This window comes from Thamnophis sirtalis, unplaced genomic scaffold (assembly GCF_051295495.1).
Source record: "Thamnophis sirtalis isolate CommonGarterSnake01/CBP01778 unplaced genomic scaffold, rThaSir2_p1.2 scaffold_3, whole genome shotgun sequence".
Lineage (NCBI taxonomy): Eukaryota > Metazoa > Chordata > Lepidosauria > Squamata > Natricidae > Thamnophis > Thamnophis sirtalis.
Genome location: NW_028261383.1, coordinates 128,986,377 through 129,013,202, shown reverse-complemented (window position 1 = coordinate 129,013,202; position 26,826 = coordinate 128,986,377). Strand labels below are relative to the sequence as shown.

Sequence of the window (26,826 nt, the reverse complement as noted above, 5' to 3'; positions counted from 1 at the left end):
ATTCGCAAGACCCATCAGGCTGCGGCCTGGGCCTTACACTCAGCTATCGTGGCGTCCTTCTTTAATAGAACCTCCTTGGTCTGGCTTAAGCAATTGCAGAGTAGGCTTGCCCCAGAGGAAATGCGCCTTCACCAAGATATTACCAAATTGATGGCAGCCTTGGAATTTTCTGCAGATGCCACTCTTAGTGTAGCAAAATTTGCCTCTCGAGCTGTAGTCTCTAACGTGGCATCTCGGCGCTTGCTGTGGCTCCGCCATTGGCAAGCTGATATCAAGTCCAAGTGGCGCCTTGCGTCCATGCCCTTCAAGGGTGGAGCCTTGTTTGGGTCTGTTCTAGATCCCATCCTCATTGAGACCAGGGATAAGCGTAAGGTTCTCCCTTCCACCAGTGGCCGTGCCAGTAGGAGACAACATCCTTATAATAGGCGACAGCCCTTTTGGGCCGGGGACTCCGGATTTGCCCCCGCTCCCTATGTTCCTCACTACAACAGGGGTTTCTCCCAGTCCCAGGATCGCGGCCAGGATCGCGCGGGCGCCAGGGATAGGGGTCGCCAGCAGAACCAGGCGCAGTCCCAGGCTAGGAGGCCATTTCGTGGAGTTGGAAACCGGTCCTTTCGGAGGTACCGGTGACTCACAAGGGGAAGAACCCATTGGAGGGCATCTCCTGGCCTTCGCTCATCAGTGGGCGGAGATCACGTCTGATGCCTGAGCCCTTCAGGTCGTGAGGCTGGGCCTCACTCTAGAATTTCTCTCCATTCCCCCGAGGCGGTTCATCAAGTGCCCCGTACCCAGGTGCCCGACAAAAAAGCGCCTCATGGACGCCGAAATACATCACCTTCTCACCATCAGGGCTGTAGAACAGGTACCAAGGGGTCAGAAAGGGCTAGGATTCTATTCCATCTTGATCCTTGTGCCCAAGAACTCGGGGGGATGGCGGGCCATCCTAGATTTGAAAAGGCTCAATCGGTACATCAAATATCAAAAATTCAAAATGCAATCTCTCAAAAGCATATTGGCCTCCATCCGCCAAGGCTACATGATGACATCAGTCGACATCAAGGAGGCGTACCTCCACGTGCCCAGCCATCAGGCACATCGGTGATTCCTACGCTTCCAGTTCAATGGCCGTCACTTTCAGTACCGGGCCTTACCCTTCGGCCTGTCATCAGCCCCACGCACGTTCACCAAACTCCTGGCAGTTGTAGCGGCATCACTTCGCTCGGTCCCAATACGAGTGAATTGTTATTTGGACGACATCTTGGTTCTGTCCTCATCTCGGGACCAGGCCCTACGAGATCTGCAGGTCACGATGACTCACTGCGCAGTCATAGTTTAGTTCTCAACCTCCCCAAGAGCCACCTGCAGCCAACCACATCGCTGCTTCACCTGGGGACCATCATCAATTCAGCGACGTGCGAAGTCTCCCTGTCTCCAGAGAGGCGACAGAGCATCCAGCACCTGACAAATCAGGTGCTATCTCAGAGACTCTTGCCATTGCCAATGCTGTCCAAATTACTGGAAATCAAGAAAAATGATTTCTTGTATCAACGTGGTTCCCTGGGCCAGATTCCATGCCCGCCCACTTCAATGGTTCCTGCTTCCCTTCCAAAGGGCGCACACCAGCCATTCCCAGACCAAGGTTCGACTCCCACACAAGTCTCTCAGGTCCCTTCGATGGTGGACGTCCTCCAAGCTCCTCCAAGGGTGCTCCTTCAAGGAACCGGACCGCATCCAGATTACAACGGATGCCAGCCTCTTTGGGTGGGGGGCCAATGCCCTGGACCGAGTAGCTCAGGGGCGCTGGTCGAGTCAGGAACTGTCAAACAGCAAATTGGCTGGAGCTACGTGCCATCTGCCTAGCTCTCCTAGAGTTTCGGGACATTGTATCACACAACCACGTGCTGGTTTTGACCGACAATGTTGCCTCCAAGGCCCATGTCAACCGCCAAGGGGGCACCCATTCCAAGGCCCTGATGCTGGAGGCAGAGAAGCTACATCACTGGGCGGAGAACAGGCTATTGTCAATCCGGGCAGAGCACATCTCGGGTGTGGCCAACACGCAGGTGGACTGGCTGAGCAGAGCTACCGTGTATCAAGCGGTGTGGCAACTCCATCCCGACCTCTTCCGGGAACTCTCTCGCCGGTTCGGCCGAACCCGAGGTGGATCTGTTTGCGCAGCCGCACAACACGCAACTACCGCGCTTTTACACCAGGTACCAGACTCCCGGGGCAGAGAGGGTGGATGCTCTACGCAGTCCATGGCCGGCCAGCCTCCTTTACGCCTTTCCCCCTCTCCCGATCCTTCCGTCAGTCATCCAGAAGATCTTGACGGAACAGGCGGAAGTGCTGTTGGTTGCCCCGATGTGGTCCAGGCGGCCCTGGTATGCATACCTTGTGCACCTGTCGGTTTCACGCCCGTGAGGATTACGGACGACCAGATCCAGCTCAACCAGGGGGCTCTCATCCACCCGAACCCCCAGCTCCTGCAGTTAGCCGTGTGGCATGTGAGCGGGCCATTCTGACCGGCCTTCACTATTCAAGTAAGGTTATTGACACTATCCACGCGGCCCGACGACCATCCACTACACGTATATACGAGGCCACTTGGTAAGCCTTCTGTAGGTGGTGCCGCCGCGCCGGGGCCGACCCCATCAAGGCTTCGGTGCCTCAAGTCTTAGACTTCTTACAATCAGGACTCGATAAGGGCCTAGCGCCCAACACACTTTGCCGACAGGTCACAGCATTATCCATGGTGATTGGAGGCAGTCAGGGCCGTTCCTTATCCCAGCATTCACGGGTCAAGGCCTTCCTGAAGGGTGCGACTAATCTGAGGCTCCGACGGTGCACCGTTATCCTACCTGGGACTTAACCTTGGTGCTCAGGGCACTCACATCTACCCCATTCGAGCCCATCTACTCTATCAGCATTCGGTTACTGATGCTTAAGACGGTGTTCCTGGTGGCCATTACATCAGCCAGAAGGGTGTCGGAGTTGGCAGCACTCTTTGTTCGTGCGGATCTCTGCATATTTCATCCAATAGAGTGGTGCTCCGTTTGGACCCTGCCTTCCTCCCGAAGGTCAACACGTTGTTCCACAGGGCTCAGGAGCTCGTCCTCCCGGATTTTTGCCTGCATCCTTCCCATCCTCAGGAGCGCCAGTAGCATCATTTCGATGTTCGCAGAACCCTCCGATGTTATGTGAAGCTCACGGCATCATTCCGGAGGTCGGAGGCACTGTTTGTTTCATTCCAGCCGTCGTCCATGGGACAGAAGGTGTCCTCCCACACCATCGGCCGATGGTTGAAGGCGTGCATTGCATTGGCGTACGACAGCCATTCCCAACTGGTTCCCAGGCGTATTACTTCTCATTCTACCAGGAGTGTGGCCACCACGGTGGCCTGGGCTACACAAGCCTCAGTGGAAGAGATTTGCAGGGCGGCTACTTGGTCGTCGCCTTCGCCATTTATTAGACACTACAAGGTTGACATGTATGCCTCGGCTGAGGCCTCCTTTGGGCGGAGAGTGTTTCAAAGGGTTCTTTCTTATGCGGAGGATCCTGACCAGCCTAGTTCCCGCCCTGGGACTTAATTGCTTTGGCATGTCCCATGATTGGATTCCCCAAGCAGCACACAGGAGAACGACCGTTGACTTACCTGAACGGTCCTTCTATGTGTGCTGCAAGGGGAATCCAAACCTGCCCGCAGTTTCAGCTGGCCAGGGCTCCACCTTGACTCTGACTCTATGACTAACCTTGCCTTTTTCCCTGACTGGACTACTCTGGACATGACTTTGAATACCTGTTTTGGCTATGGCCATGAGTGATATTGACATACATCTTTCAATGGCTGACTTTGTGCAAAACTGACCCGGTCCAGTCAGAGGAGGCGTGGTCAAAATTTACATACTCAGTCTCTAGGCTAATGGACAAAGTTAACCCATGATTGGATTCCCCTCGCAGCACACATAGAAGGACCGTTCAGGTAAGTCAACGGTCGTTTTGCTCAGGGCAGGAGAACATGACTGTGGGACATTTCAACTATCATAAATGTGGGCTAGTTGCCAATCACCCAAGTTTTGATCACATGACTAAGGGAGCTTGCAGTCCTTATAAGTACCCATTTATAAGTAAATTTTTTTCAGTGCTGTCAGACCTTCAAATGGTCATAATCTTAGTATGACCTTAATTATCAGGGACCAGAGTCTTGTCATATTTGATAATGCGGCATCATCTTTTTGTGCATCTCTAAAGAAAACCATTCCTTCTTTTAGAACCACAGTTTTAGACATTTGACTAGCCTTTAGCTATCCTCAAAACATTTTCGACTTGAAGGCATATGGTTTAATTCTGATGATCTTCATAGCTACCTTCTAATGGTGTGGCTGTATTGAGCAGTGAATGGCTCTTCTTTTCTGCCCTGTTTTGTGTAAGGCAGTGTGTTCAATGCGCATGTACATGTAAAACTCCGATGATCAAGAGGCTGTCTGTACTTATATATTCAAGTGCTTTTACTTTTTTCCTTTCCAGTTTTAGCAGATTATTCAGTTCATCGGGCAACACTGCTAAGAAACCAGAACCACCAGTTAATGTTAAGTACAATGCACCAACCTCACACATAACTCCTTCAGTCAAGAAAAGAAGCAGCACCTTATCTCAGCTACCAAGTGACAAATCAAAAGCTTTTGATTTCCTCAGTGAAGAGTAAGTTCTGTTTTCTTTACAGAGCAAAAATACGTGTAGGCAGAACTTACCAACTATATAGTGACCAGTGACATGTGGTGAGGTTTATGGCTGGTAAGGAACTGACACAGTGGTGGATTTCAAATTTTTTAGACTTGTGGACTTCAACTCCCAGAATTCCACAGCCAGGCATGCTCAGTTCCAATTTAAAGCGACAGCATTTGTTTTTCTCCTTTGCGAAAAAGTTTCCTTCATTCTTTTTCTTCTCCTCCTCCTTTCCTCCCTCTTTCCCTCCCTCCCCCCTCTCTCAAACAGACACACACACACACACACACAGAAGTTGGATTGGACTATCTCCTTCCCCCTCTCACTCTCTCAAACAAACACAAACACAGAAGTTGGATTGGAGCCAATCCAAGCCTTTGATTGCAGGCGGAGCCACGTTGCCTTTTCAAACTTGTAATCAGTGAAGCTGGACTTATATAGTTTTATCCAGCTGTGTGTGTGTGTGTGTGTGTGTGTGTTTGAAAAGGCAACGTGGCTCTGCTTGCAATCAAACTACACTTGGGGAGAGATCTATACTTAAGGATGAAGTTTGAATTCCTCCCCCTCCCTCCGACCCACATGTACCTTTTCCAGCTGTTTCAGAGAGGATTTCAACTCTGCTCTTGCCTGTCATCATGAAAAGAAAAAAAGGTAAAAGGAAAAAGGCAAGAGCTGAGGTCAGGCTGAGCTAGTTGCTGCCAGAGTCACCGTGGATGACTCTGCTTAATAGTTTAAAAAGCCTCTAAAAAAGTGCCCTCTACAGGAGGAGGCAGGAGAATGACGTGCCTCATCTACATCGGGAATTTTTAGGCTTTTAACCCTTGCTTAACTCTGCTCAAGTGATCATAAAACGCCTAAAGTCAGACTAGATGAGGCACGTCGTTCTCCTGCCTCCTCTTGTAGAGGGTGCTTTTTTAGAGTTTTTTAAAATAATTAAGCAGAGTCATCCATGGTGACTCTGGCAGCAACTAGCTCAGCCTGACCTCAGCTCTTGCCTTTTTCCTTTTACATTTTTTTTCTTTTCATGATGACAGTGGTGAGGCTCTGCCTCCCCTGACTGCACGTCCCTGATAGTGACCATGGTCAATATATTTCTGATGATTGGACTTTGCACTCTGGGAATGCCTGGACTCATATTTGTGTTGAATGCAGCTTGACCTTGTTGCACTAATTGGGTGTCTTCTTGAGGACAAAACTAGAAGTGGTGACATAGGTCTTATTACTTCTAGACTGGATTATTGCAATTCAAGCTACATCTTGAAACTACATCTGGCCCAGAATGTAACACTGGTGGCTCTTCTCTTAAAGGATTATAGTTCTTTAAGTCCAGTGGTAGGATTCATTTTTTTTTACTACCGGTTCTGTGGGCATGGCTTGGTGGGTGTGGCTTGGCTTGGTGGATGTGGCAGGGGAAGGATGCTTCAAATCCCCATTCCCTCCCTACTCCTGGGGGAGGTTACTGCAAATTCCCGATTCCCTCCCCACTCCACTAACCTGTTTTCCAGCTCCGTTCTGTTCAGGGCAACAAAAGAAGATCAGCTGGGTGGTAATGGGGCCAGGGCCAGCCTATTTGCTGGTTCTCTGAACTACTCAAAATTTCCACTACCGGTTCTCCAGAGCCTGTCAGAACTGGCTGAATACCACCTCTGTTTTAAGTCCCTCAAAGGCCATCTTTCTTACAATTTTGCAACCATAATTCAGACCAGTGGCTTTTCAAAACATAAAAGAACTCAAGATGAGTACCATAAAGAACAAATTTTTCCAGAGTAGTTTGCTTGTGCAATCGATTATCTGATGGAGAGAGATTTTTCTCTATGTTTCAGTAGTCATGTAAAACAATAGAATTCTTTATGATGGAAAACACCTAGTTTGATTATTTCTAGGAATTCTATTGCAAAGTCACATTTATATAAGACCTTGTGTGGGATTATATATGTACTTCACTTGTTACCAGCATTTCTATTGATAAGTATTATGAATATTCTGAGTATTGCATAAGCCTAAAGAATGTAGTCAACTATTACATGTCTAAGCGTATATAATTTACAGTCTATGGCAGTCACTCAACATCGCTAAAGTAGAACCTTTGTTGTCCTACTTGAATCTAGCATAACATACTACAAAAATCACCCAAATTATTTTAACTTTTTTCTTTTTTCTTTTGAACACTGCTTCTATGTATAGCGTCTAGTTTGCATATCGTTTGCACAGACAGCAGTTTTGTGAAAAGGACAAATACCCAAAGCATTATCTTTTATATAGTAAATGGGAAAGGGCAATATAGGCATAAATAACTCAGCTTCTGTAAGAACTATGTTGTTTTTGTTTGCGTGAATCTGACAGATACTTGTAGGTGTAATTTATGTTGGAGAGGGACATGGCTCCTCCTCCATCACATTCCTTTGTTGAAACATTTGCAGAAACAAGTTAAGCCTTTCTTTAATTTTTAGAAACTGCCCAGTAGTTCTCTGCAAACTTGAAATGTACGTGTTAAATTTCTTTCTTCCTCCCAGCTTTCTTACCTAATGGAATGTCAGTGATTCCATTGGAGCATACAGAAAGTTTTTAAGAGACCATCAACTTCCTGTGTGCCCCATCATATTCTGGGGGTAAGTCAGGCAAGACAGATCATGCACAATACCATGAAAAAGAGTAGGGGGCTCATGGACATACAGAAAAGTATTAGGACAATATCTTTCTGGAAACCTATCTGTGACTCTATAGTAATTAAAGCTTTTATATAGTTTTGAGATGTGGCTTCCATAATTTAACCTTTAGGTCCGTCATAGGTAGAATTTTTTTTCAGGCCTTGTATGGTACTCAAATGGTGTGTGGCAGGCTGCTGTCAAAATGTAAACTAGATTACAGCAAAGAAATGAATGGCACCAAGACCAAATTTTAATCTGGAACTGAAATTAAATGTAATATTAGTTAAAATTAATTAAATACAATTAATACTATTCAGATTTTTCCATTTGTGTTGATAGTAACTTTTGAAAAAGTAATCTTAGGGACTGGGCATGGTACAACTTTTCTTTAAGGAACATAAATCTGAATCGGTGTTGACAAGTTCCTATCAGATCAAGTTTAAATTCTTAGAAGTTGCTAAGGGATACGCTGACTGTCCTCATTTCCAGCTTCCAGTCATACTGTGGACATCGAAATATGAGACAAAACAGAAGAGGGGCAAACCTACTTAGGATGGGAATATCAGTCTTCGAAGTTATAGTATACCCATGATAGTTAACAACATGCCATGTCAGAAAGATTGTGTGTGGTGTGTGTGTGTGTGTGTGTGTGTGTGTGTGTGTGTGTGTATGTGTGTATTTCATAGCAATTTGGGTATCTAGAAAGATCTTCATATTAACATGCAACTTTGTAAAATAAATTAAGAGCATAAAACTTTCTGTAGGTTTCCTGCAGAGCAGTGGAGGGTACTTTATTCAAATAAAAAATTCAGCCTGCTACCATGTAAATTAATTTTGTAGTTTTAAACAGCTTGGAAAAAAATCTTCTGGCTTCAGAAATGAACTTTTATTAAAAATACAATAGTAATATGTTGTCTAGATTAGCAGAAGTTGATTTAATGTTCAGTGAAAGTAATTTTTGCTACAACAGTTTCTGCTACTCTATATAATAAGAAAATACATTCTCTTTTTGTATGGTGTTATTTAAATATTATTATATTTACCCCAATAAAAGTCTTAATTTTTTCCTCAAATGATTTATTGTAAAATGGGGATATTTTAGATTCATTGATAATACAATAATTGAGGAAATAATTATTATTTTCTTTTATATAATCTGTTTTAGGGGAGGATTATCTTAAATTCAGGAGTACTATTTGGGCAAATATAGTAACTTTAAAGAATACCTGCTTTTGCATTCACTAAATCTGGATATCTGAAATGCTCTTTTTAACAATATGGAAGGGAATAAAATTATTTGGATTTTTTAAAAAAGTGTTTCCTGTGGTCTAGGTCTGAGGCCAGTATGGCCTCACGAAGAGAGCAAAAAAGAGAACAGTATCGCCAAGTGAAAGCTCATGTTCAGAAAGAAGATGGCCGGGTGCAAGCTTTTGGCTGGAGTCTTCCTCAGAAATACAAACAGGTATTGAGTTAGATATTAACTACCATATTTTTCGGGCTATAAGACGCGCCAGACATGCAGAGCGTTGGGAGGCTTGTAAAGTGCTCCTGGGGGCTGGGGGGGTCTCCCAAAAAACGAGCAAAAAAATGGACCGTTTTTCACAAAAAAGGGGGGGGCATGCAGAGCTTTGAGAGGCTTGTAGAGTGTTCCTGGGGGCTGGAGCAAAAATGAGCAAAACCAGCCAGTTTTTTGCTCGTTTTGCCCTCCCCAGCTCTCAGGAGCACTTTGCAAGCCTCCCAAACCCTCTGCACGTCGATTTTTGCAAAGGGGGAGGGGTTTCGGTAGGTCAAAAATGCTGTATTCAGTATATAAGACGCACCCCGATTTTCACCCCTTGGGGGGGGGGAAGGTGCATCTTATACTCCGAAATATACAGTACCTAGCAAAGGAGAGGTAAACTCAACTTTGCTATTATCTGTTCTTTATTGTTTAGGTATTATTGTTCCATAAGGGGATCACTGAAAGCATTTCTGCTTATAAAACAAAAACGGAAAAACACAATAGTTTGAGGATTTAGAGCTACATGTTATGTCACTATGCAGATGCATCCATTAAATAAAATAAGACTATGAACTGAAACAAATAATTATATAAAACTAATAGCCATGAAAAATTAACAACCAGTTTGAAAGGGTAATGGAAGTTTTTAAGTATTGGCAAAAATGAAAAAGAAAACCTCATTAAATTTCAAGAGTTGGGTTTGGATAGGAATATTTACCACTTTCCTCTTATTTCTGGTACTGAAAGGGCTTTTTAAGCCTCTTGCTTCCTGCAGCAAGGAAAATCCTGGGAAGGCTTCTTTTGCAAGTTGCACTGTACCACAGGGCATAAATGGGTAAAACAATGGTACTTTACTCAATAAAATATTAAACTGTAAGAAGAGTGGGGTGGCCTACCATATGGTTTTTTTTTTGTAATGGAACATAGTTGCTGCACTTTGAAAAGTGGAAAGCATCCCTGCAACTTGCATATTTTATATATCTTGGGAACTGTAGATCTCTCTCCCATTCTCTCTATCTGTTAGGATATTCTTAGATAGGGATGTGGAAAACTTTTTAAAAAAATAATAGTATTGTACTACTCTGGGTAGAAGCATATCTACCCCTTGGTCTTTTTATTTTAAATTAAAAGTATCAGTTAACTTTCATATGCCTGAGTGTTTAATATTTTTGTATTGTGTCAAATCCATCAAAAATGGGATGTGGTTGTGTGTATCTATCTATAGGATGCCAGGCATATCTTAATGTAAAATAAAGAAAACATGTGACATTAGGAGACGTTTATAGAGATTCTCAGTCATCCAGGTCATGGTTATCCCAAAGGTGCTTTTTTCTAAGAAGCAACTGGACTTTCTGTTTTTTCTTTGAAGACGGTTCGCTTCTGATCCAAGAAGCTTCTTCAGTTGAAGAATCTTTGGGACATTAGGAGACATGCAATAGATTTGGCTACAGATTGTATCTTTATTTCTATTCCTGTCTTCTTTCTCTGTTTCTTTAATTCTTTTTCTCACACTGCCCAAACTTGCTGTTACTTAGTTTAGTTATCTTATGATCATCTCAGTATTTTAAATCTTTGGGCTTTTTGGTTTAAAATGTTATCAAGCCTATAAACAAAAAATAGTTTAACAAAAAGCCTAATCTTTTCAAAGAGAGAAAACAAATGGAACCTATTCTGGTCTTATAAAGAAATGACAATATAATCCGTGCCTGGGAAAATCAAGTAGAAGCTAAGAGTTCATTGTGGATACTATCATGGGAAAATGCCCCACTAATTGTCTATTGAAGACATGTCATCACAAGACAGCACTCATCTTGTCTTGTCTGCCTGCCTGCCTGCCTGCCTGCCTGCCTGAAATAATTGTTTCTTTTTAGTGCAATGCAGGATAGCCAGGCTAGGGGTGCCAAACTCACGTCATCACAGCAGCGTCACGTGACATATCAGGACTTTCACACCCTTTGCTAAACCAGGCATAAGTGTAGCCAGCGTATGATGCATCTGGGCCGTTGGCTGGGAGTTTGACTGCCCTGGCCTAGGCTGTTATTCTAAGGAGCCTTTGGAGGTCCGTGGCCTGTTGGACTGTAATCAGCTGACAGGTCTAATGTTAAGGTTTCTATTCTCTGCAACATTTTGGCCATGAGGATCTTCTTGATTCATGTCCAACCGTCTTCTGGAATACTGCTGAACAACTGTAGAAATCTTTCCCTGCTGCCATTTAGTAACTGTAGCACTTCTGTAGCAAAGTGGAGTGGATAACTGTACCATAGAGATGTTGATCTATTTCATAATAGCTCTGTAGCTTGCTTCCCTTTGAGCCCTTTCTTCTGTCCAAGGAGTGATGATTCTGTGGGATCAGGGAACTGAGGGCATATGACATATGGATCTTGTGCTGCCAGTTGCTTGGCACTGAAGGAAATATTTCCCACTAACCTCTGTCCTCCTTCCCTGTAGGTTATCAAAGTGGCCATAACACCCATTTTTCTTTATTGCCAAACAGATTAGAGAGTCAAAGTGCAGTTATTATTTAAAGGTATTGTCTTTTTCTGCCAACTCCTGCATTGAGTAATAGCACTTTATTGCTGCCTTGAGAAAGAAGGCTAATTCTGTCAACATGTGATAGATATTATAGAAATGTGAAAGAAGGTCAAAAGAAAAAGAGGTGAATATGCAGAATGTTGGCATAGTGCGCTTGGTCTGATGTTTGCTACCGTTGTGGTTAACACTTCTTTTGTCTTGTTTGGAATTCTTGCTGCTTCAGAAATGACGGGATTAGGGCATTGATTCCTGTCAATATTGCCATAGTAATTTCAGCATCACCATTCCATACTTCCTTCACAAGGGGAAATCTTGACAAGAGACCTTTGATTGCTGTTAAAAATCTAATTAGGGATGTTATTGTAGTCATAAGGCTTGGGCGTGGTTTAACGCTTTAGAAAATAACTTGATTTAACTTGGATAGTTGTATGCAAGTAGTTGTAACTGTTTTTATTTTTCAATACAGTGGGATGGATTATTTAGAAACACTGGGCTTTTCTGTCCACCAAGAGATACACCTAATTAAAAAGAATTAGGCAGAGGGGTTTGGGAGATAAAGTTCTTTGTGTTCTGATTTAAAAGCTAACAAAAGGAAAATGCCCATAAGTTGGATAAACATTTCCCACAAATACATTTGAACGTTTTTGGAAGTCTCATTTGAACAATGTAGGTGCATCCGTTTTGTCTGCTTCAGTTTATTTAGAGACTGATATCTCTGCTATAGTAGTTAAGTTAGATTGTTTTTGTGGGCAGTTTTCCATAAGCATAACTTCATTCTCTATTACAGTAGCCTCTGGCAGTGAGAATGGGTAAGGACAAAACTTTGTTTTAAGGTTTAAATTGTGTTATTTCCCCCTCTCCCAACTTCCTTTACAAAAGTCCCCCAGGTATTACTGCTTCCAGCATGAAACATAACACATGATAGTAATGGGTACTGGGTAGGCAGAGGCAATATTTCCAGTAATCGCTTGTACTTCAATAAATGGCTCAAGGTGATCACTAACTTTCCAAATCCATTAATAATTTACCTAGGAATTTAAATGTTTAACTGCTCAACCACTCCTGATTTCCTAGAGATGCTTTAGCTACCAAAACCTAGATTTCATTATAGCCCAGCAAATCACAAGACGTATATGTTTCCCTCAAAGTATTCAACAGAGATCAAAGAGGCCTGTATATACTTTGAACATATACGCTGATGCTCAGAGCTAAATGAATGAATGTAATTTTAGAAGATTCCTATGGGCTATAAAATCTGTCAGAGATCTTTCACATGGGGGAAATAGACTCATGAATCATCTGGCGCCTAGGGTCTGCTGAGATTCAAAATACTTGTGCCTAGCCTTTTGGCGTTTGAAAGTCATATCCTCATAACATTGGAATATGCTAAATATATTAAAGAGGTTATTGAAAATGCTTCATTAGAATTCAGCAAGCACGGAATAATTCCTAGATGGTCTTCAAAGATTTCCTTTAGCTTAAACATGCTGTCCTTAATCTAGGCTTTGAAGCCCATGGGTATTATATATATGGTTTCATTATAATTCAGATGTGTTAAAACCACAATTACCTATACCTGAAGAATTTTCTAAAACGAGTCACATATTAATCTACCTTACATTGTATGCTGCTATTTGGGAGTTTACAATAGTCCTCCCTCATGGCCTTACCCAAGTCTCCAATTGTGACACTAAGAACTAAGGATGATAAGGGCTTCTTCTGGAAGTTACATCAGGCAAAAAGACATTGAAACTATAAGAGTAGTAAAGTAGAATAGCTGTTTGAAACATCGCTAAGGCATGGTTCTTGAGTTATATTTGCGGATTATATCAAGTATTTTTTAGTAACTACTACAGTTTTGGTCACCCGATCTCAGCGTGAAGGCCTTTGGAAAAAGTGTACTGTAAATCTTTAATTTACCAAGACTTAAATTAATTTATGCATATTTCTCTTCAGAATGCCTGTTCACACCAGAGAGTTGGAATTGGTCACTGAATTGTTTCTGCTTTTCTGAGATAAAAGCTTCTAAATTTAAGCTACTGTAATTGGTGAGGAATAGACTTTTATATTTGTAGCAGAAAACTCTTCCCGTATCAATCTCTTCTTCTTTGTGTTTTAAGGGTCTGATAGGAAGAAATGCAGTCAGAATTCTTGTCTTCCTGGATTAACTCACTGTTGTCTTGCACCCTCATATCAAAATCAGTGTTACCTTTTCTTTCATTCTTTAGATTATAAATGGTGGTGCTCAGGGTGACAGCAGGATGAGGAATTTGCCTGTGCCTGTTTATCTGAGACCACTTGATGAAAAGGATACCTCCATGAAGGTAGATGAGTTTTTGTTTTCTTTCTCCTCTCATATACTGTAAATAAATGCCAAATTGGCTGGGGGATTGTTGGATAACCTGTGAGGGGTGAGCTGATTTGTTATGTGTCAGGTGGGTGCGGAGGTCCATTAAACCCTTGCATGATCTGAGTTGGGATTGAGAGAGCGGACCGAAACATCCTGACAGTAATGGACCGAAATAAGTATGGCAGGCAATCTCATATCAAATCAGTATTACATTTTCCTTTATTCCTTAGACATAAATGATGGTGGGGAAGGGAGGATGTACTTAGAGATATTGGGTGTGTTATTTGAAAATGGTCCAACTTGCCTGGCCCTTGTTTCTACCCTCAATGCCTGGTTATTGGATCCATGATGGCCCTGGATTATAGCGATTGTTTCTAAATGTCAGGTTGGCTTGTAGTCAAGGTACATGATTCATGATCTTATGATGGATGAGGGTACTGATTATTAAATTCAGTTACAGGCTGTACTTAAAACATTGTTATCTTATTGCATTTCCTAAAGCTTAATTTGATAAAATGTTTATCAAGCTCTCTTGTCATTAAAGCTATGGTGTGCTGTAGGAGCGAACTTATCTGGAGGGAAGACACGGGATGGTGGTTCAGTAGTTGGTGCCAGTGTCTTCTACAATGATATTGCAGCTACAGACATGGACAGCGGCAAACCGAGAAGTGCGTCTCAAAATAGCTTGGATAGATTGGATCAAGAACTCAAGGTAATGCTAGAGGTAGATTTAAAGTGCAAATAGTTTCTGCTTTGTGTTGTAGTTGACAATACTTTAGTTCGTAGTCCTGAATTTGAAATGTGTTTGTGTAGGAGAAAAGGGATGCAGAGCTGGGGGGCAGAGTTAAGTGCATCATCAGTTTGTGGATTCCCACAAGCACTCCAAGCCCAACCTCTCCTGAATACCGTTGACCCTTATATGGCGTCAATTTAATGTTGAACTTTAGTTGACTGGATTCTTGATATAGGCTTGAATAAATCTTCTAGGCTACAACCTTACGAATGGTCCTGATTCTTTCCCCCTGACAGTTTGCTTTACATAGCAGACAGTTGAATCATTATTTCAGAAAAGCTTGCCAGAAAAGACGTTAAAGAGTAGGAGCATTTTTTCTCTCCCACTATTTTTTCTTTCTTTCATGACAAACAAAAACATATTGCCTTCCATTGGATTTATTGGGAGGGAAGTAATCTAAGTCATCTCTGGTTAGTTAAAGAGACTGAATTACAGTTGGAATTACAGTTGGAGACTGATCTGGGGATCAGTCTCTTTAACTCCCTCTCCTGTCATTGAAGTTCTTATATGGGGAGAAATGAACTTGGGTCTCTCTGGTAGCTAGGAAATTGTTCCCTGTCAAATCTTCCTCTTTGAAAACTAGTCATGCTTCCAGGCTTTTGCTCATTCTGGGTAACTATGGAGTATTCCACACACTCTCTGCAACCAAACACACCCAGTAACCACCTGATACATTTCAAAAGGGAACTATTAATCTACTGTGGCATTTGCATCTCTCTTCCTTATTTGCAAGCTGCCGCAAACTATTAAGAAACACTTCCTGCGTTGCCTGCTAAGCTATTAAAGGTAGTCCTTGGCTTACCACCATTCGTTTAGCGACCATTCAGAATTACAACAGCACGGGGGGAGGGGGGGAATCGATCCTCTCCCTTATGTCTGTCACAGCATCCCCACGGTCATGTGATCAAAATTTGGCAATGAGCATGTATTTGTGATTATTGCAGGAATTATTCACTCATTAGAAATATGCAGCTAATGAAAATCGAAAAGAAAAAGTGTTTGAGAGGGGAAGTAAGTACACTCAAGCACTTACTGTCACTGTCTTAAATAAGTTGTATCTTTTCCTGGGCTCACAGAGCTGCGGTGTAGTCTCAGGAAAGTACACATTTGAGGCGAGGATTATGTAAGTAGCTATACAGTAATATTATTATTTATTTAAATTTATTGGGTATCCAACTCCATTTATTGCATCTTATTAACACCTTCTTAATTCAGATGCATATTTCAAATATGTATCTGGCAACCGGGTGTTACTGCTCTCTCATCATAAAACAGAGGTTGTTATTGCACACTTTACAACACATCATGTGTGATACAATTGTATGTTTAAAATTATTGTTCTTGATTTTCCCTATACAGGACCAGCAAAAAGAACTGAGAAACCGAGAAGAACTATCAAGCCTTGTTTGGATCTGTACCAGTACCCATTCTGCTACAAAAGTTATCATTGTAGATGCTAACCAGCCAGGAAACATCCTAGACAGTTTCATTGTTTGCAATTCGCATGTGCTTTGTATAGCTAGTGTGCCAGGTAAGAGACACAGGGTAACAACTGTTTTAAGTTAATAAGGATTCTTTTTCCACTTGTTTCAACAAAGCTAGATATACCAGCTTTGGTTAAATTCAGCTAAAGAGTAGAGTCATTCTCAAACAACATTTGCAAATTAGCTATTAATCTTTCTCTTGGATAGTTTTGACTGTTAGAAGTGCCTACATAATATATAACTAACTTGGTAAATTGCAAAAATCTTAGGTGGCTAAATTCTGTTAGAGAAGCCAACCGTTTCTGTTGTGGCTCAGGAAAAATATGTAAAATCTATTTGAAAAAGTCTTGAGATTTTATAAACACAAAATCTATTCTGAATACTGTATTTCGAAGACTTGAGTTCTGGTAAAAAGAGCAAGTTATTTCTAAGAACCAATAACTGTATTAAGTACTTTATTTATTTATGCTACTTTATCTGGCAGGTGGAAGGTTCATTCTCAGATAGGAGTACATGTATATTGTTGACTTTTGTGATGGGAATAGGAGTAAAATTGTAAGTGGTGAGGAGTTTGTATGAATTGTGGAATTATATGCAATGGCCTTTAAAAACTCATTAATTAAAATACTTTAATTTTCTAAAATGACTTTGAAGTAGCTGCATCAATCAAAGTAGTTGATCGTAACCTATTGGCATTGGTGATATGATTAAAATATGTAGTGTCAAATTAATAATTAATTAAATAATAAAAATGCTGAAGTGTAGGCAGTTTTGAACTCTAAGAGCATGTTATACCTCTGCTCCTTGATCTATGTTTTTTGCCAGTATATTTTGAGGTTCAAATCAAGGTACTGGTAGTTCTTTATAAAGCCCTACATGACATGGTACCAAGTTATTTGGGGCACCATTTCTCCTCCATTTTATTTACTTTACCCATCAGATCTGGCAGGAGAGACCAGCTATGGGGCTCATCTATGAAAGAATGTCATCTGGTGGGACCCTGAAGATAGTCCAGAGATGATGATTATATTGATGTATGATTTGGAGTGTGTGCTTATAGTTGTATAATTTCATCCTTGCTGCTGATTATGTGTTTGTATATGGAACAAACCTGTTGCACAGTCAGCCTGATGTTAAGACTGGATTTAGCATTTGGCATCTATTGAGTCTTTCTCAAGGACCCAGCATAGGCAGGACCAAGATTTCATGTGCAGCAGACAATGAAAACAGATGCCATAATAAATATCTTTTCATTTTAATTTACCACAACAGACTTTGCTTTTATGGTTTACTCCTAATGGTCTTCCTATACAGAAGTGGAGCTTGAGTAAACTTTAGTGAGATTATAGAGGATCTTTGGGTTTTCTCTTTTATTCTAGTTTAAGTTGAATAGCACTCCTGTATATTTTTGCAGGTTAAATAAGAGGCTTTGTACATTTATATTAGAACATTAAATACTATTTTTTCTTAATGCCCAGGCCTCTTCTTGAGTATTTCTCTGCTGGAGGAGTTTATTATTCTAGATTCTGACAAATTTTGTTTAGTAGTTCACATATTAAAACTTGTAGGGATTGGCGTAGAGAATTCTAGGTGCAGATGTTTCACTACCCAAACTAGATAACATCATCAGTGCTAGTCTGAAAGAAAACAGCTAAGATCTGAGAGCACCAAGAACCCCTTATTTCAACCCTGAGCTACAAATATTTTCTTTTGTAGAATTCTAGGTGTTCTTTCAGCTTGTTGTCTGTAGATGTTTCGTTACCCAAGTAGGTAGCCTAGTCAGTGCTAATGGGTTTGCTCCCTGTTTATATAGCTTACTAATGTTGGTTCGAGTATGGTTTTTCTCTTTGGTAATTTTTTTTATTAGAGTATTGTTTTCTACTGGATAGTTTGTCTGATATTAATCCCTGTTTATCTGGTGTTGGCTGATGGAAATGATGTGATGTTTCTTAGCTTTGTTCTTTCTTTTGTATGGCATGTAAATGTGGTTTATCTCTCAGAGAGTATCTAGGACTCCACATTCAACCCTGAAGTATTCCCTTCTGTTGGACAATAATGATAATCAACCTGACAAATGTAACATTTTCTTTCAGGGGCTCGAGAGACTGACTACCCTACAGGAGAAGAAGGATCACAGGAACCAGACTCTGGGGTAGTGGATAAGTCATCCTTGAGTGGCAGCATAAATAGCAATAGTTCAGCAGAAGCAGACAGTCTGTTGGGAGGAATCACAGTAGTTGGATGTACAGCTGAAGGCATTACAAGTTCTGCTGCTACCCACGGTTCCAATGCTGCTTCGCCTGAGACAAACAAACAGCCAGGTATAAAAAAATCGGTGAAAAAGAGGTTAACTCTCCTTTATGTTGGGTTAAGCTCCTACGAACTTGTAGGTATAATGATGTAGTGTCCTCAGCAACAATATGGAAATGGTTGCCATCCTCCAGGATTTTAGTTTTGATTTCCCAATCAAACTGACAACGCTGCTAGTCAAGTAGGAGGTCTCTTCCTACTCAGCTTCTAGAACATAGCTTAGTGCAACTAAGAAAACAAATACATTATTATTTAGCATTATATTCATTCCACAAGGCAATTTTATTTCTAACTGCCCCTGACATTTCTAGCTGAAGAGGGAAATCTCATTCTTTTAGAAAATGCAGGAAAAGATACTGTTTTATAATATTCTAAGATGCATTTACATTAATATCACAACACATTAATCGTACAAACCAGTTACATTTTAATCTCCAAGCAGAGGTTGGGATGGAGAGGACAATGTCATTTCCATATGTCCTCTTTACTTACTATTATATTAGATATAATTCTGATATACAGGTAGTCCTCGACCTATGACCACAATTGAGCCCAGAGTTTCTGTTGCTAAGTGAAACACTTACTGAGTTTTGCCCCTTTTACAATCTTTCTTGCCACCATTGTTAAATGAACCAGTGCAGTTGTTAAGTTAGTAGCACAGTTGTTAAGTGAATCTGTTTTCCTATTGACTTGCCAGAAGGTCATAAAAAGTGATCACTTGACCCGGAGACACTGCAATAGTAATAAATATGAACCAGTAGCCAAGCTTCTGAATTTTGAACATGTGACCATGAGGATGCGGCAATGGTCATAAGTGTGAAAAACGGTCATAAGACACTTTTTTTCAGTGTTGTCATAACTTTGAATGGTCCCTAAACGATCTGTGGTAGGTCAAAGACTACCTGTATACTGATGCTGATATCGGCATTTATTGTTATGTGCTTAAGCTTTAGGCTTGATACTCCTGCAACAGTAAAAAGACAAACCAAAACTTTAATTCCTATTTTCAATTAATCTTAGCCTGGCTTTATACTGCAAGCTGTAGATAGGACGTTCTGTATTTCAGAAATTATGCTAACTTCAATGAATGTGGAAAAAGCAGTTCAACTTTATTGGGTGGAATAAATACATTTCTCCATGCTTTTTTTTAGTATTTCTCAAGAAGTGTGTGACTGAATGGGACTTGAGTTTTATTGCAACACCCAAGCTGTAATTCTTGGTTCCTCAATAATAATTTAAAATTGTCTTAGTTCCCAAAATAATTGTTTTTAAATTTAAAGACAACAGTGAGCAATGGTTAGTTTTAACAATTTATGATTCCTAGTTGAGTGGAAAAAGGAAAGACGGGGATGAGAGTGCGCATAAAAGTACCTTCACAAAATGCTAACCGTATTAAGCATTGCCTTCAAAAAAGCCTTTATATTGAGGTAGCTTGTCCTTTGTTTCTGGGTGAATTATATTAGGACTGATTATCAGTGTCTTTTAGTGTGGTTCAGCTTGGAAGGAAAAAATAGATTCTATTAATAAATAGTTGCCTTAAATATTTGCTTGAACTGAATAGGGTGTATAAATTAAATTAAAAAAATAAGGACAGTCACCAATGAACTGGAAAATTAAAATAGGTTGTATATAATGATGAAATAATTCTATGTTCACTGCTAAGTTCACAAAGAAGGCTACGTTCAATTGGAAAGAATCTAAATGTATAACCTCTTGGAGTAGTGTCATATTTTTAATCTATTTCAGTTTGTGGGTGCAATATGTTATTTTGAGGGCCAGGATCAAGAACGTATACACTGATGTTACATAGCAAGTCGATAAGATGGGTGAATTCCTCACTTCTCACTATCAGGCTTCCTGTATCTTAATTTAAGTACAGCTTCTTAGTGGAGAAAGCAGAAGGGAGTGTTTGAAGGAACTGAAGAGGAATTACTAATTAATATACTTAAAGTCATGCATGCTTCATAACAGCAGGGAGCTGAATGATCATTCAAGTTCACCTATAATTGAAAAATTTACTCAGATGTTTCAGCTGAAAATGATGCAGTAGATGAGCATATTCAGACAGCAGAGGAAGCCACTGAAGCAACAGAAGTCAGTGCTGGCTTGGGAGAAGAAGTAGCAGATATTGCGCAAAGTGGCGTTTACACAGAGCATGTCTTCACAGATCCTTTGGGAGTCCAAGATACTGTGGAAGGTTCTCCGGCTTTCCAGGCTAGGTATGCCTATTTTGTACTAGCAATATGAAGCGATGGTTGGAAATACTTATTGGATGGTTTCTCCCCATCCAATAAAATCTGGAAGAGTGGTCCGCCTTTGGATCTCTTCAAATAAATGTCATCTGCATGAATTGGTGGTGGGGCAAGTAGGACAAACTTTCTCAATCTCAATTCTTTGGAACTGGACTCCCCATTCCTTAATTAGACTACATTCTTCTCTATTAACTTTCAGAAAGTTATCAAACCCTGACTGTTCCAAAGAATTTGGAGTGAAACATTATTGGGGAAAAGGAGGTCCCCTCTTTAGTATGCATTGGTGTATTCCTTGGCATAAAGTTCACTGCACTTGTAATTTGTTGCTTGGTCTTGTTGTTTCTTTTGCCATTTTAATGTACTCTTTGCAATTCTCTTACTGGAAAGGGTTTTGTAATCTTCTCCATAAATTACAGTGACATTTAAGCCCAAGCAAATAAGGAAATAAGCAAATTATTCTGTGATTCACGTAGTTGCAGCACTCAGATTTTAAATGGCACAGGTAAGCATGGCATTAGCATAACTTCCAATATTATTCATTTAGAATAAACACACACATACACACACACACACACCATCTTAATAAATAATATTGTGCTGCTTACAATACAAAATAATAAAAATAAAATAAATACAAATGAAATAATATAAAAATACAAAACACATCCGAATTGGTTATTTCAATACTTCAGGCTTAACGTATCCTTTTGCAATGAGAGAATCTTTGGCAGTCTTTACATATTATTTAGAGTCAGAAACAAAAGTAGCAAGATGAAATACTTGCTTTATATGAATGGTCAGGAATGCTGGTATGTATTTATTTAAATTCCTTCTTCTTGCTGTCTATTTTTTCTTTAATGTTATTCATGTATGAGGATCCCAACCATTTTTTCCCCTAACAAATTGGAATCTGAAGTCATGATTTGTATATGAGTTTTAATTCTTGTCTTATAGCAAGCAGAGATTTCAGTTAACGTGAGATAAGCCTTCCTAGTTCTGCTGTTTCTCCTGATGGGAAGAACCAGTAGACCCAATTGCATGGTGCATTTCAGCATGCTTGTTTTATTCAATGGAGGAAGATATCTAGCTTGGGGTACTCTTCTCTCTAACTTCTGTAGCCAAGACCATCTTTGTTTGTGTCCTTAACAGTAGAGAAGACGACAATCCCCCAATCTGGTACACAAGTTGTCACAGGAACCCCTCTTCTACTTTTATCTTCATTCTATACTTTCTGATCACTCCAGCGTCTCTAGAGGCCAACAGCTTCCTTTTCCCCTTAGAGTTTTCTGATGACACTTGTGCTTTTTAAGTACCAGTTTTCCAAAGTGTAGATGGCTGATCTTCTCATTTATCCCATGATTGTTTGATAATAGCAGGATAGACTTGGAATATCATACAGTGTCCTTTGGGATAATCGAATTATCCTCAATTCCCATAAAAGATAAGAAATCTGAGGTTTCTTCCAGATTCTTCCTCTACCAGTGATTGATGGAGCCATGCTTCATCCAGAATTAGGCCAGTGGATTAGGCCAGTAGTCATCTTAGAGGTTATTGTTTGCTTCCTGGAATGTCTACAGTCCTTTTGCATTTGGAGCAGGACAAAGAGGATTTGGTCCCTCTGCATCTTGGTTCCTCAGGTGCTTGTCTTTCTTCAGACTGGACTGGATCAGTGCCCGCAACTGAGCACATTAAAATGGAAATTCTCAATATTGCCACCAATTTTTGCAGAGGCTGAAAGATGGTCTTTATCCACACACTCCCACATCAAGTTATTCTTTCACATGCCTTTTATTGAAGTCTTCGTATATATACCAATTATTCTTATGAGAGTTACATCTGTTCTTAAAATCCCTGATCTGTGACACATTCAGACCATTTATACAATGGCTCTGACTTGGAAAATTATTTTCTTAACATCTGTAAAATCTGCTCTCTGAGCATATCCTGTTGGCATACAAATATAATTTATGCCCTAATGTCTGTTAAACTTTCTTCTGATAACAGGATCTTTTTCAGATGCCCACTCATCTGAAAAAAATAGTGGCAGAAGCTGGACATCCACAGTTATAACAACCTGGATGAAGAATCACTGTCCCTCAAAAAAATTTCTTCTTTTTTGAGAAAGTTTCCTTAAGTTTTGGCAATGGTTACCAGTGTACCTGTGCTGTCCTCCTTCTATGAAGTTCAGTTAGCTATTGACGGCCCGTGGGCCGGATGCGTCACATGCAGGCCATGCCCGCCCCAGCTCCATGAATGGAAATGTCACGAAACGTCACGTGATGCCAATGTGATGCCGCGAGTTTGCCACCTATGTTCTAATGTATGCATACTCATGATGTAACTTGTAAATCATTAACAGCCCCTTTTGTGCTTGTTTCAAAATATCAATTAAAACAGATGAAAATTCCACAGGGCCAGGGCTACCACTGAGAATGCCCTGGTCCTAGTAGTTTTCAGTTAAGCTAGGCCTCCACCCGGTGAGACATTATGTGCGGAAGAAGACTTCTTATCAAAGTTCATTGATTGATTACATGTCATCTAGTTACTATCATTTTGTAGCAACTTCATAGATAGATTTCCCTAACTTGTTCTTCCAGATCTTCCGGGTCTTCCAATGGTGCACTTATTGTCTTGTAATTAAGTCTATCCACCATACTGCTGGCTCTCGTCTTCTCTTTCCTTCTGTCTTTTCCAGCTTTCAAGCATTCTTCAGATAGCCCAAATGAAGATCATAGCTTCCAGAAAACTGCATACGAGGAAAGCCATTTCCAATAAGCAGAGCCCAAGCTTTTTATTTATTTATTTATGTGTAATAATAAGCAATGTGAATTTAACTCTGCTATCTAATGGAGGCTAGAGTACATTGGCTAGAATTGGTGTGTTAAGCTTTTGATAGAAGCCTGGCTGTTATTTTCTGCTTATCTCACATTGAATATGCTACAATAATTTGAATAAGAAATGATCAGTTTTAACCAGTTTTGGTATCCCAAAAAGGACATAATTAATGTATCACTTGCAGCTGGAAATGCACACTCATTATCATTGGCTGGCTTTTAATATATGTTTTAGTGACTTTATAAACCCAATAAATAAGGGTAGAAATAAAATGCAAAACTTGTCATTGTAGATTGAGCAATTCAAACAAAACTAAATAAAAGTTTAAATTAAAAAACTTGATAAGCTGACATCATTATTAAAAAATTAAAAATAGCTATATAAAGCATTCCTTTTCCTAATAGTACTAAAATACTAATCACATCTTTATACAAATTGATGCATATGTTTAAACAAAAAAATGCTACAGATTTATCAACAAATTAAATCTTGATCCTGTAGAATGATATTTTCCAATACTGTAAAATACCAAGGAGGTATATAGTTTAACAGCACATTCATTGTTTTAAGCATTACCTTCCACCCAAGGACTTGGTTCATCATGGTAATAATATCTAGAAAAAGGAGACTGCCATTGGATATGACCAATAGCAATAGCACTTAGACTTTATACTGCTTCACAGTGCTTTACAGTCCTCTCGAAGCAGTTTACAGAGTCAGCATATTGCCCCCAACAATCTGGGTCCTCACCAAAGCTTATTCATTAATGTACCTTCAAAGTTACATTTTCCATTATGGGACAGACAATAACCATTCTTTATTAAATGTGTTGGAAAGTTTTAAAATCATACGAAACAGAGGTCCGTTCGTACTGGTTCGAACAGGTTTGGCTGAATAGGTAATAACTCAGCCAGACACATGACCAAACCGGTTCTATCCTCAGCAGCGCCATCTTGATTTTCTGTTCAGCACATGCGCAGAACAATCTTCATTGAAAAAATGTAATTTCCCCCTCCCCTTTTTAATGTTAAGCATAGAAAATTTTACGGGCGCCGATCTGGTAGTAACGCCGGCAGGAACCCAATCCTGATACGAAAGCTATTTAATAGTTCTGAAAACCTGGCACCATTGATTTGTAATATGGGAAATTTCAATTCTGTATTCCAAATTGTGCTGAGTTGTGTTATACAGTAGAGGGACAAAGAGCGCCCCAAGGGGCAGGGAAAAACAACTCCATGAAGAACAGGAAGAGTCCTTTCTTTCTGATTGAAAACCCAGACCCTTGGGTTTTCTGAATGCAGCTTTAGCCAGGCTGCAGTTCAGTCCAAGCAGGAATGAATGCAAGAGTTTCACTAGACTTGCCTATTCTCCACGTAAACATGCACCCAGTCACTCTCTTGAGATGATTGCTTCCAACATGTAGATGTAGCACACCATTGGGGGGAAGAAGGCTATGTGGCAACTTCCCCAGTACCATGACTGAAACCTGTTTTCGGAGCTGGGCTACTAATTTTCAGCCGTCTTAGATACCAAGATCAATGGCGTTAAAAATAATAATCAAGGAGCACATGTAAGGATATATTTTTCTTGTTATGCTTCCTCAGAAGATTGTTTGTCAGAACAACCAGCATTTTTCCTGCACTACAGCCGAGCTCAAAGATGTTAGGGTAGTCAGAAAAACATACTGTTTTCAGATTGTTCCTTGCCCCCTACATAATGTGTATTTTTCATTGCAATAACTTACACTTTTGTAGGATGTTGAATAATTGGTAGTTTGGGAAAGGGGGCATTTTGAACTAGGAAAATAGCAAACTGGAGTTCACTTCCTAGTATCCCCATTCTATACCAGAGATTGCATTTTTTACGACATAAATAGAAACCGTTGGTGACAGTTCTGTAATTTTAGGACTGGAAGCTCAGTTGTATTTGATTTGTTGTCAACTGCTAGTGTTTCTCTTAAGCATAGTCCCTTTGTCAAATATTGATGATGGCTGATGTACAGTAGCTGTTTTGTAGTGATAGGGGAAAAAACTATAAGACCCTGGTTTAAAAACATATTCATGCTACAAATTAAGTTTCTGGAATGAGAATTTTCAGAGGAACTATTAAAAATATTACATCAGATGGTAGTTATAAGAATTCATTTAACTCTCCATAGAGTTAATTACCTCAAAACACAAACATTTGACTTAATGTTCTATAGAATTCTTTTAGATTCCAGGAATTTTTTTTTCATGCTTTTTATTTTTTTGACTTTTTCTTCCCTTTTGAGCAGTGAGTCTGAATTGTTTAAAGATGTTGCTGAATTACCAAATGAGCAGGATCTTGTGAGGGAAGAAGCGCAAAAAATGAGTAGCCTTTTACCTACTATGTGGCTGGGAGCACAGAATGGATGGTAAGCCTTTTTTGTACTTTTGCTAATAGTAATATTTTTAGAGTAAGAATACTAAAGATTGGTGTTACACAGAGTTTAAGTTTGAAATTGGTGACTGGACAATTTGGGAAGCTCAAAGCAGTTTTCTCTCTCTCAGACAAGGTTGGAATGGTATCAAACCAGATGTTTTGACTTTAGAGACATTTTGAATTTGAAGTTTTATACCATTGCCAAATACCTATTTTTAACTATTTGTTACAAATTCTAATTTCAGATGAGGTTTTCAGTTAATGGATACTAATTGGAGCTTATCCCTAGTCATTCATTGGCCTGCTTATGATGTGAGACTCAACTAATTAAAGCTGATGCTTGGAAATAAGATTTAGATAAGTGTTACTATTTATGCTGTGGTTCTTATTGAGAAAGAAGGAAAAAGAAAATGTAGACTAGCCTGTGCACTGATGTGAAGGCAGAAGGAGAAAGACAGTCAGAAGAAAGCAATCATTCTGTCATCAACTAGGAAAGTTGCAAATCATGTATTCTGTATTTCAGTGATAGATTGTTGTTCATCCCAAGTCCTTCCCTGTTTTTTGCTCAGAACAGAGCTAGCTTCTTCCTCTCCTTTAACACGTACACTTTAACAATTTTCCACTTTGTAAAATAAACATGTCTTGCTTTCTTTTTTCCTTTGCTTCTGGAAAAAGTGTGTCTGAGGAAATATGAATTCCAAACCTAAAAAGAAAAGTGAACACTGCAGTATTTCCTGATTAGGGACTAAACCAATTGAATTGGACAAAATAGATACACAGTATACAGTCTGGTTGAACTAAGGATTAGGTAGAGGGTGCTCCTATTATGTTCATCACTGCTTTGGTTTTATTGAACTGATATGTATCACCAACAAAATGGAGGCTTTGGTCCTGTAAGAGTTTTTAGACAAACCTATCCCTGCAGCCCCAAGACAACTAGAGACTCCATATTTGAACCATGCTGGCTAGGGAATTCTGGGAGTTGAGGTCCATGTG

At 40.2% G+C, this 26,826-nt stretch overlaps 1 protein-coding gene across 6 annotated transcripts in view; it reads left to right on the top strand.

Moving 5' to 3' along the window:
* Window positions 1-26,826, top strand: part of SPAG9 (sperm associated antigen 9) — a 107,310-nt gene that overhangs the window by 57,742 nt on the left and 22,742 nt on the right. For 5 of the 6 annotated variants that reach the window (XM_087710037.1, XM_087710036.1, XM_087710039.1 and 2 more), the window contains 8 exons: window positions 4,525-4,698; window positions 8,703-8,832; window positions 13,632-13,727; window positions 14,298-14,465; window positions 15,906-16,077; window positions 18,124-18,351; window positions 20,364-20,559; window positions 25,703-25,822. In XM_087710037.1, the coding sequence (XP_087566163.1) occupies window positions 4,525-4,698; window positions 8,703-8,832; window positions 13,632-13,727; window positions 14,298-14,465; window positions 15,906-16,077; window positions 18,124-18,351; window positions 20,364-20,559; window positions 25,703-25,822 (1,284 nt within the window). The remainder of the gene's footprint in view (window positions 1-4,524; window positions 4,699-8,702; window positions 8,833-13,631; window positions 13,728-14,297; window positions 14,466-15,905; window positions 16,078-18,123; window positions 18,352-20,363; window positions 20,560-25,702; window positions 25,823-26,826) is intronic. The other variant, XM_087710038.1, reaches the window with a different exon arrangement.